Genomic DNA, 12,372 nt, shown 5'->3' on the forward strand with positions numbered 1-12,372 from the left:
GCATTGTTGTCTAATTTTTTTTCCATGTATTGTACAATTGAAATGCCTTGGCCTTGGCCTTGGCCTTGAGGTTTTCAGGCCTTGGCCTTGGCCTTGGGTTTCCATGCCTTGGCCTCAGCCTTGGTTATTGAAGCCTTGGCCTTGGGTATTAAAGCCTTGGCCTTGGCCTTGGCCTTGGAGGTTTGAGCCTTGACTACAACACTGGCTCATCGTAAAATTCACTTGAAGAATACGGTAGGCCTATATTTTTTGTACAAATTATACCTTGGTCACATTTGTTCTACGGCGGCCGTACGGCGAGTCGAAAACAGCCGTTTTAATATTGCCGTAGAGCAAATGTGACCATGGCATTATATCCCCCGCTACCACAAATATACCTGTGTATGACCTCCATATTCACGAAAGTGTATACAAATGACGTTTTGATTAGTTTATGAATAAAGTTCTAATCATAAGTCATTAGAATGACATATTTGTAAATGAACTCATTATAGCTCCCATGATGCAGTGGATATCACCTCCACTATTCGTTTCGTCCTGACCCAATGTATCCTTTCTGTGTCCTCATCCCACTTTTACAGTAACATTCCCTTATTCATTCCTAATCATAATTTATTTTCTCTTTTAATGTCATTTCTAATTATGGAATGACATCCTTAGATCTTGCAGAAAAATAGTAAATGTTCAACCACTGGCGTAAATCCGATCTGAGCGGGGGGGAGCAACATTAGCGTACCTACGGGGGGCAGAGTCACAACCCATGCAAGGGACGTATCCCTGCCCCCCCCCCCTGACGAGTCACAACTGATCCCTGACGAGCCACAAGTGGCCCGCTCCGAACTTGAAGACTTTTTTTTTTTTGCTTGTCAATTTTTTTCTGGTACAAAATCCTTTATTTGTGGTTGAAGACCCTTTTTTATTGTCAAATTAATTTTATGACGGACGAATTTGCCCCCCCCCCCTTTGGGAAATCCAAGGTATGCCACTGGATAGTAAGATAATATTGACGTGAAAATTCTAAATTTGGGGGACACACCAAGGTCTATGTATACGGGGATATATGACTGTGTACTACTATCTTTCAGTTAAAGGTCTTTTATAAGGTGTTTTTCGATAGTTATATTGCAATGGATTTGTTGTGATAAAAACTACTAACTACAATTAATATCCAAATGTGAGCAAGCAAATTTTCAGTAGATGGAAAAAAGAATGGTGTCCAGAAACCTCTTTCAAGTTATCACATCACGGGCTATTATATACAGAGGTATATAATCACGAGTTTTTTTCCGATGGTTATATTGTAGTAGATTTGTTGTGACGTTAACTGCTGAAAAAAAGTTTAATATCCAAATGCGAGCGAGCCAAGCGACTGAGCAAATTTTCAATAGTTGGAAAACATGATAACGAAAATTCCGTCAAGGGGGTGTAATAATGAGAGAAAATACCGATAGTGAGCGTAATGAACGAGCATTGAAAAATTGTTTTTTTTTAAATATTATTCATATAATGCAAAGGATGATAAGGGTAAATTTTCAATGACGTAAACTTTAAAAGAAAAGTGCCCTAGGAAAGGACCATAGGCCATCACAGGCCACAACATAGTCTTTCAAAAAACGTGGAAATAGCACAATGATGCATAGTATGAAAAGGAAAGTTTTTGAATAATCTTTAAGAGTATATTGGGAGATGATAGAACATTTCAAAATTTGAGCAAAATTCATATTTATTACATTGTTGTGTTTAATGTGTTTTAAAGTCCCATATAAATTGATAAGATTAGTGTTTCATTAAGAGCATTGATTTGAAATACCTCTTTCCAAAGACACTAGCTCAAAACTAGATAACTTCAAGTCACTGACCACTTTTTCCCCAGAGTGGTTGAAATAATTGATATTTAAGAAAAAAAAGTGTGTTTCAGCATCCTGCTTACAGAAGAAACATAAATTATCTGATACAAAACTAACCTTAAATAATTTTCATTATGATAAACAACTCAAACACACATGAATACACCATCCTTATATCTGCCCGCGCGCACACACATACGCCAACATTCATCCTACATCCTACATGTATTGTTATATCCTAGTTCTTATAGCCTATCACCCCCCTATATGAAGGGGGATTGATATAAGAGAAAGCATGGGGACATTTTCACTATAGATCAAATTGATTTTCAAGTCAAATGCTTTATGTTTTTTAATGAATCAAGACCTTACCCCTTTCATAAACCCAATTATGCGGCTAATAGCAGCATAATTTGGTCGTAAAATTGGAGGACAAGAGTAATCCACATTATTTTGATGCTGCTATTATCTGCATAATATTAACAGCAGCATCGGGACAAGATTTTGAGTTTATGAACGCATTTCCAAATAATGCGGATAATTGCCATGGTGCGGTCACAAGGTCACCCTTTTCCAACACAACCTTATTGAAGGGGGCGTGTCCAGTTGTCATGACGATTATCCGCCTTTTTCAGGACGAGCGCTCGTAAAAATAATGTGGCTTATTTTCGGAGTTTGTGGTGAGGTGAACACAATTTTTTATTGAATTATCCGCATTACTCTTAGGCGGCTAATTGGAGGATAGGTTTATGAAAAGGAATTTTTTCGACTCTGGCGGCTATTTGGGATTTCAAAATGGCCGCCAAAGTATAAATACAAATTAGTGTTGAAAAAGGTATGTTGACACATGTTTTCTTTTGACAGATTTTTTTTTGCAGAACAGGTCTGATTCCCCCTGTGATTTAGCTTACTATATAATACTTTATAAAGCACCTTTAGAAAGAAACACCAGTAATTCATTTATCTAATAAAACATTGATGAAGTATATGATATGGTATGTAATGTCCGATACCAAAAACCTGAACTTTTTGTTCTCATTTCTCATAAAAAAGCTTATATTTCATGAAACCTAGAAGAATTCCTCCTCAGGTAACATCCCTTCCTTCTACACCAAAATTACAGATAAGCAAGTTACAATTACTTAATAGGGTACCAATAAATATGTGTAACGTCAGTTACCGAGGTATCATATCAGTTACCATGATAAAACGTCGGTTACCAATAGTGAAATGCAAATGTGGTCAATTTTGTTGTGAAAAAAAGTTTACTTGTTACTATAGTCTTACATTTCTAGAATATTCTATATACATATTCTAGAAGAGCGTGAAAAAAGGAGGCGGACTTGCCCTGCTCTCCCCTATACATGTAGGTCAAATGGAATACTATGTGCTACAGTTAATGCAAACTGTGCGATATGAAATTATGAAGTTGGATTGAAATTGGTTTACATAATTATAATGTACATACCAAGTACATTATTGTTTGTATCAGGTTAAATTTTTTTTGTTTACTTTCGGGGGATACTTTTCCCAATTTACCACCTAGATCTGCAACATTGTATAAACTTTAAACACTGCTATGAAAGATGGTTTTCAGGACCCCTTTTCATTTGAGCATTTCCGTGGCCAAATCGCCCCAACCCCCTTATCATTGTTTTCCATAGTTTGAATACTGGTTAATTCTTTTAGATGTGTGATACCATTTTTGTTTTTGGTGTACAAATAAAGATGAAAATTCAAATTTGGACAGCTCTGATCAATGTTGCATGGATCCTTTAAAAAAAAATTTGATACACATATAGTTCACAGTTTCATTTTTGAAATTGGAGATTATTTTTTATTGACAGCTTAAAAAAGAAATAAGCAAAGGTATTATTTGAATAAAATATGAAGAAAATTGAAATCTGACAGATATGAATAAGCATTGCTTGCACTGACCTGATTATAAAATCAATAAAACTAGAGTTACATGAAATTCGGGAGAGGAGTAAGACAGGATACAGACCTTGATTCATTTCTGCCATTTATTGGGGGTTGAAGAAAGAAAAGGTAAACAAAAAATCAATATAAAACTGACGAATATATAAAATGGGCGCATAGTCAGAGAAATTCATGTGTAACTACCATGGAATATCAAATCAGTAAGTGTAGGAATGCATGATTGGATAGCTGCTATGCGCCTACCCCGAGTATGTAAAGCATATTTTTCTTCTCATTATTTGAAGTATTATGACATCTTAAGCCTTACATGTAGTACATGTAATGTCAGTTACCTACATAATAAGATGTTCAAAGCAAAGAAAAAGAATTTAGAAAAACCGGGCTTTTTTCATTTAAATGTTCCCAGGAACTCGGCTTTACTGCCACATCAAACACACTTTCATGTGAAGCCTTGGACAGAAGATTTAATGCAATGATTCCACACATTTTACTTCCACGTGTTATCTCTGTAATGTTAGTTACGTAGTGTCAGTTACAAGCATGGTCGTGGAAAAATTATCATAGCCCCCAAAAGTAAAAAAATTATGCAATATTTTGACATATCTTAATCCAGTAAACGAAGGTATATATTTACATATTTAAATCATCTCTCTATCCACTCAGGGAGATGAGATTTTTCAATTTTACTGAACACCCTAAAATTGCTGGTCCTTTTGCGTAATGTCAGTAACCAACACATTTTTTTCTCGCTGAAGCGTAACAAAATCAATGTGGTTGCATGAAAGTTAATATCACTTTGATTGATTGATTATTTTATTTCCATGCAACAATTGAACATACAACATAAAACGAATTAACAATATTTAAATATCAGAACAATCATTACATGGGAGGGGACAGTCATAAGCACAGAGGCTTGAAAAGGACACCCCTCAAGAAATGACTATACGGCCCTGAATGCGTCTTTTTTTTTTTTAATAAAAATAAAATAACATTTACATTCTCCATATACGCAGCAGGGCCAAAATGAGAAACATCAAGCATGCCACAAAGATATAAAAATAAATAATATTACATAATTATAATGATGATATGTCAGCCGTGTATCGAAAGATAGTAATTTGTTTATTTTTTGTAAGTATTAAACAAAAAAAAAACCAAAAAAAACAATGACTTAGATCGAATAGCTGTTAATAATAAAATGTTTGAAATCGAACTTAAATTTATTCAATGTAGAAGCGTAACGTATTGTTATGGGTATATTATTCCAGGTATCAGGACCAGTATGTCTTATTGACCTATGAGCTAAAGCGGTTATTGGGTTTAATAAATGAACATTTGTTGAAGTTCTCGTAGGATAATTATGAATGAAAGAATTTAAAACGAACATATGATTAAATGTGGTTGGTAATTGACGACAGTAAAATCGATACATAAACAAAGCAATTTGAAATATATGTATGTCATCCATTTTCAAAGTTTTAAAACGATTAAAGAGGGGATCAGTATTTTCATAATAACCAACACCAGCACATAAACGAACAGCTTTCTTTTGCAATAAGAAGATATGATGATTTTTTGATTTGAATGAGCCCCAAACAATATTACAGTAAGTTACATGTGGCAGTAAAATAGAATTATAAATTGAGAGTAATGCTTGAATAGGCAAATAGTATTTTACTTTAAACATTATCCCTATGCATTGTGACATAGATGTGAGTATTTTAGATATATGATCATCCCACGTTAAGAACTCATCTATAATGACACCTAAAAACCTCACATTGTTTCTTTGTGCTATAGAAATATTACTTATTTTTATTTCTTCTGTATATTGATCAGATAATGCTTTAGAGCTCTTGAAATTAACATAATATGTTTTTTGCAAGTTTAACGATAATTTATTACTTTGGAACCATGTGGATATTTTGGGCAATTCATTATTCAAAATTTCAAAAAGCCTTTTTTTATCAGAGCTCGAAGAAATAACTGTAGTGTCATCAGCATAGAGGATATATTGCAATAGAGGTGAAGAATAAACAATATCATTAATATAAAGAAGAAATAAAAGGGGGCCTAAGATTGAACCTTGTGGTACACCACAATTTATATACTGCAAACGAGAACTAACTGAATTTATACACGTAAATTGTTGCCTATTAGAAATATAACTTTTAAACCAATTAAGGGTAGTACCTCTGACTCCGAAATATTTTAATTTATAAAGTAAGATATTATGATCCAGGGTGTCGAAGGCTTTGCTTAAGTCCATGAAAACACAAATTACATGCTCCTTTTTTGCCAAAAGAGAAGATATTTTATCATAAAGATCAACAAGAGCTAAATCAGCAGAATGAAGTTTACGAAAACCATATTGGGATGGATTAAATAAATTATGTAATGACAAAAATGAGACTAATCTGTTGTAAACAAGGCGTTCTAATATTTTTGAAAATGATGAGAGAACAGAAATGGGGCGATAATTCGCAATAAGTGTGCGGTCGTTCTTTTTATATATAGGAGTGACTTTTGCAACTTTCATGTCACAAGGAAAAACTCCAGATGACATTGAAATATTACATATATGAGTAAAAGGAATTATGATTGTTAATATAATATTTTTAAGGAGATTGTTACTTATCTCATCATATCCATAGGAACGTCTGGTTTTAAGATTATTAACAATTTTTAATATTTCCTCAGAATTTGTTGGATTAAAAAATAATGTATGTTGACATGAATTCCGTAAGTAATCTGCAAAATTAGTAGTAGTATTAGGTATTTTTGATGCTTGTTCTTGCCCAACATTGATAAAATAATCATTAAAACCGTTAACAATATCATCCAATGTTTCATATACAACATCGCCATGTAAATATTTATGATTTACATTAACATCCTTTGTTTTTCCCAATAACTCGTTAATATTTTTCCAAGCAGCTGACATATCGCCTTTGGTATTTTCAAATTTTTGCGAATAATATAATTTCTTTGCATTTTTAATAATACATGTTAAAACATTTCTATATCTTTTATATTTAGTAATATTTTCAGGAGAAGAATTCTTTAAACTAATCTTATAAAGTTTATTTCTTTTTCGAATTGATTTTACAATCCCAAAAGTAATCCATGGTTTTCTGGGGGTTTTTGATGACTTTTTCAGTCTAATTTTTGGAATGTTACGGTCTAAGTGATAATGCAATTTTTCAATGAATAATTTATATGCTGTATCAGCAACGTTACAAGATAAAACATCTTCCCAATGTTCGGATTGAAGTTCGGTTACAAAAGTTTGAATATTTTCAGGAGACATCCTTCGAATGTATTTAGATTTTGCAATAGGCTTTTTGTTTTGTCCAAGTGTAGTGATCATGAAAATAGGAAGATGGTCAGAAATATCTGAATATAATATACCAGACGATACATGTTGCTTGTCAGTGTTGGAAAAAATATTATCGATTAAAGAGGAACTTGCAACAGATATACGGGTAGGTTTATCTATAAAAGGGTATAATGCATACGAATTTAATAAGTTGACAAACGTTTGACTCTGTTTGTTTACATCCAGAATATCAATATTGAAATCACCAGATAAGTATATGTCTTTATGTTCATTTGCAAGTTTATGAAGAACAATATCTAGATCAAAGAAAAAAGATTCAATATTTAAATGAGGTGGTCGATAAACAACACCTATCACTGAGTTTTTTGAATTACAGTTGTCAACCTCAATAAATAATGATTCAGCACTATTATTCTGAAAATTTAAGTCTTTCCTAATTTTAAATTGATATATTTCCTTAATATATATAGCAACACCACCGCCTTTCGTATTATTTCTATCAACATGAAGAAGTGAATAACCACTGATATTAAATAATTCTGGAGATTTGTCATTTAACCATGTTTCAGTTACACATATAAGACTATATTCATATTTAACAGAAGAGAGCAATTCTTGAAAAGCATCAAAATTCTTACTTTGTTAACTCTATGAAGTGCAAACTCCCATCATTATTTTGTAGGATGTGAGATACGCACTATGAAGTGTGTGTAAAATTTTGCCATGAAGTAGCATTAGTTACCATGAAAATGCCCATTGACATACGTTCTTGTAGGACTATGGTATTCATGAAGTAAGACCGACAGATGTAAACAACTCCATCAATCATGCCAATGACAATCAGACATGCAGAAACCTTTTTAAATAGTCCCCAACCGGAACGCCCACGTGGCATCGGTGTCAAGTCTATTGGGACACTGATATATGACTTTCGCATTCTACACATATTATACACGAAGTCTTCAATCTTCTTACAATCTTCTTCATCCATGTCCATCACTTTGTCTAGTTTACCGCAGATGATGGCCAGTTTGGCGCACTCGAATGTCGTGAATTGTTTGTATTGGAAGGTATCCATGTATGTTCCTTTGACCTTGGTGTGGCCATCCCGTCCCGATCCCATGGGCCAAGGAAAGTCGTGTGCAATAACACAAACGTTATCCTTTCCTGAAACAGATAATAAGAGGTAACAAACTTACAGATCATGACATCTTTTTGTGTAAACTCTTTGTGATAGGGGTGATAGTGTAATTAAAAACTCTGAAAATAAATTTAAAATGAGAACACTACAGAATTAACAGAGATACAACCCACGAATGAATACAAACAGTCATTTTCAGATCATATGTGGTTGCACCTCAAAACTTTTCTAGTCATGTGATGACATACTTTTAATCATAGATGTACTGTATATGGGCAAGATAAGAAAACTTGATGCCCATTATATCATTTCTATACCACGTAGGATGAATCCTGCAATTTCATCCCATATCGGCCTATAACAGTAATATGATCTATCGTGAATGGACCATGAAATGAAGTAAAGTTGATGAGTTATTTTAGGCCTGTACTGATGTGAAAAGATTCTGTTAAGTTTTTTACCGAAAACTTGTTTGACATGAGGCAAGAACTTGTCATAGAGTGCATCCATGACGTCTGTGATTGCAAAACGACGATTGTTGATAGAATGACAAAGGATCACACCATCAAGTCCTTCATTTGAAAGCCGAAAGCTGTCTAGATCATTGTATGGTAGCTGAATAAATTTAAATGCTACATTGGGGAGACTTTTGACTTTGTTTATAAAAGCCTCGATGTTGGACTTCAACGCTGATGTACAGATGCCTAAGGTAATCGGTCTCGGCTTTGATGATTGACTCTCCATCTGCGAATAGATAAAGAATGTCAAGATTAACATTGAAAATGAAAATGTGAATTTTAATATTGTAAAAACAATAACACTGGACCTCTCATGAAATCAAAATTTCGTAGCCATATATTAATTCAAGAGAAATCAAACAGCTTGATTTTCATTCGAAATATCAATTGCAAATTATATAATATCCCTCACCTTTTTAACAATTTCCTTTATGAACATTTTGAATCCTCATAGGCCTAATATTGTAATTTACATCTCTAAACGTAAGATAAGAAGTAAAGGAAGAAAATTGGGAAAGTTGAGCAAATAAATGGGGAAGTGAGTTAGGAAATTAAAAATAAAGAAAAAGAGAGGATAAAATTTATGAGAAAGGAAAAAAAAATGAACAGAGCGATTTTATTTTTATTTTTTTTCTCTTTGTCTTTGATTTTTCTGTCATTCATTCTTTATCTTTCTTGCATCCCTATTTTTAACTTTCTTTTCTTTCTTAACTTTCCCTGGTCCTTTTCGTATCCATTCCCTGAATTATTGTAGTCACTATGTGTTATTTTCCTTCCTTATTCTTTTTGTCCTCTTTTCTTTTCCCCCGTCATCTCCCATCTCTTTCTTGAATCCCTTTTTTCCTTCTTTCCGCTATAGTCACTTTTTATTTTCAATTTCATCGATTCTTCCTGCAAGTGGGTTATAAATTATCACTGATCTATACAGTGGGTTATGTGCATATTGTCAGATGCGTCTCAAGTTTCTTTGATTCATATTCCCGATAGAGCAACTCCTCATTGCTATATTCCAAATAACTGTAGATACTGTATGCATCTTTATACTCGCACAAGTTCGTTTTTTATTACAGATTTGAGCTAAACAATTTCGATTTATTTGCTCATGAAATCCATACAAAAACATTACAATTTCACGACATCCAACTATAATAAGGCAATAAAAATGACTTGATTAATGTAACGAATCCCTTCGACAGCACAGCGACCGGGCAGGGGCAGCAATATTACTTGATGAAATAAGCGGCATGTTTCTCGGACATGTTTTGATGTTGCCCTGAATTACTATTGGCCTATTGAATCCAGCGAACATAAGAACAATGGACAAACATTATATGTTATTTGAAAGCAGTAATAGAAGTCTTAACATTTATACTAAACATAATGTAATACGATAATTATTCAAGTTATTACTTACAATGAAGCGGCGCCCCCGGGGCCACGCCTCTGTCTTATCGTTCGATATGAAACACCAACCTCTTATCAGTTATCGTTAGTCCCCGTCGGAATGACTTGTTGAACCGTGTAGTGTTGCATGTCTCTCAAATCGGTATTGGGGATTCCCCTTCCGAGGTCATTGCGTTAGCCTCTGTTTCAGATATACATGCATTAATACCGATTTCAGATTCAAAATCTGAAGAAGATTCAAAAGATTCAGAAGAAGATTCAGAAGAAGAAGGAGGAGGAGGAGGAGGAAGACAAAGAATACATATTTCATACCATCATTTCAGTTGGCAATATAGGCCATGCGAGAGGGAGAGAGAGAATGGGTAGATGGATGGAGATAGATAGATAGAGAAGGTTGAAGTGGAGAAGAAAAGTACGATGTTGCACATCCTTTCAAAATTTCCCATCAGAAAGCACCTAATGTACAGAATGTCCAAGGCTTTTTATATCCATAAATATCCATGATTGTAAGTATAAACTTAACTCAGTTCTAAACAATAGACAATAAGATCTATAATACACATCCAGGGGCCAATCAATATACAATAAGTCTCTATTTAAATCAACCTTCAATGGGAATAACCTTAATTGAAGTAATTTTTTAAACCCAGAGGTGTAAGATTCAAATCTACCAACATTCACATGATATCTAAGGTATATTCTAATTGCTAAAATTGTATTGCATCCCATAAGTAATATAACCAATGTGGTGATGAGTTAAAAACCATATACTAGGAAAAGACCTCAATTAAGAAATTATTGTAAATTATGTTATATTATATCATATATATTATGTTATATTACATAAATATTTTTTCATAACTTTATGAAACATAATTTGCTCAGGGCTGATGTGTTCATCGTTCCTGTTGTCTGTTTAGTGAGATATATATATTCCTGTTGTACTAAAACATCCCGTCCGCAATTAAGTCAATATACACCAAATATATTTCCTCGCACTTCAAGTTATTGTTTCATGTAGTGACATATGCTTCTTTTTCATGACTACTTAAAGTGATTGCCAAATTCTAAGGTCTAAGCTAGTCCAAGATCTTGAAGAGCCCATGGACTTTAGCTAAGAGGAGCACATGATTTTAAGATATCTTTTTTCTTTGTAACTGGCCATTACACTCACTCAAGCACCACTATACTACCCCCCTTCCCCCTTAGCGATGACATCTGCTTTATATGATGAAGCAGTGATTCACAATAATTTTTTTTCCTCTGCTATTTCTTGTCATACCTCCGGAAGTCTGGAGACACAACTATGATATGACGTATGAAATGGGAACACTGCCCTCTTTAAATTACAAAACTTAATGAAGATAAATGAGTTGTCTGAAATGAACTTGTGTTTACATTGATTTATTTCATTTGATATACTAAGATCTAGATGGCACAAACCTAAAAGTTAGTTTTACCTCAATTTAAAATGTTAATTCAGGTAGAAGGTTGCTATAAAACGAACAAAAAGAAAATAGAAACTTTCTTTTCAAAATCAAGTAAAAATATTTATTCCATACTCCTAAACATTCATTAATATAATCAGTAAGAATCTATTATAGTATTATTACCCTGTTGAAAACAAATCTGCATCAACTTAAACAATTTCAATTGAATTTGTGCTACATTTATGCATCAGTTTATTATCATTATTTATATCATCAAAACATCTCCGGGGAAAATTGTAATAAAGAAAATTTAAACAAACATTATTTCAGTCAATATTTGTGTCTTGAACATACAAAAAATATGAATGCTTCACTCTGATGTTGAAGAAATATAACAAAGCATTTTGAAAGCAAAAAATATTGAATTTTAACCTGGTATATCAAGATTGTTATCAATAAAAATTAGAGAATTCACTCTCAGCCAAACAAATTTCATTAGTTTGCAATTGAACCTTCTAGTCTCCATCTTGTTGTTTAGAACATGACTAAGATTTCAATGAGAGCATAATAATCAATAAAAGTATACTACCATGTGGTATTTATATGAAGCACTAAAATTAGTTATTCTGATCCAGCAGTTTGACAAAAATCAAATATATAATTTGAATAGACTAAAACAAGTTCAAAACCTGCATAAAATATTCATAACAAGAGTGTCGCTAAGGCGGGCACATGGATTTATTGGTCA

General features: G+C 33.2%; 1 protein-coding gene across 1 annotated transcript; it reads right to left on the reverse strand.

The window, feature by feature from the left end:
• Positions 1-4,187: 4,187 nt before the first annotated feature.
• On the reverse strand, positions 4,188-9,054 carry LOC121410728. Its single transcript, XM_041602999.1, has 3 exons — positions 8,734-9,054; positions 7,770-8,298; positions 4,188-4,583 (listed from the first exon to the last, which is right to left on the reverse strand). Exons 1-2 carry the CDS (start codon positions 9,047-9,049, stop codon positions 7,829-7,831), a joined length of 786 nt encoding a protein of 261 aa, XP_041458933.1. The 5' UTR covers positions 9,050-9,054; the 3' UTR covers positions 4,188-4,583; positions 7,770-7,828.
• Between the last annotated feature and the right edge of the window lie 3,318 nt (positions 9,055-12,372).

Source organism: Lytechinus variegatus, chromosome 3, assembly GCF_018143015.1.
Source record: "Lytechinus variegatus isolate NC3 chromosome 3, Lvar_3.0, whole genome shotgun sequence".
In the NCBI taxonomy this organism is placed as follows: domain Eukaryota; kingdom Metazoa; phylum Echinodermata; class Echinoidea; order Temnopleuroida; family Toxopneustidae; genus Lytechinus; species Lytechinus variegatus.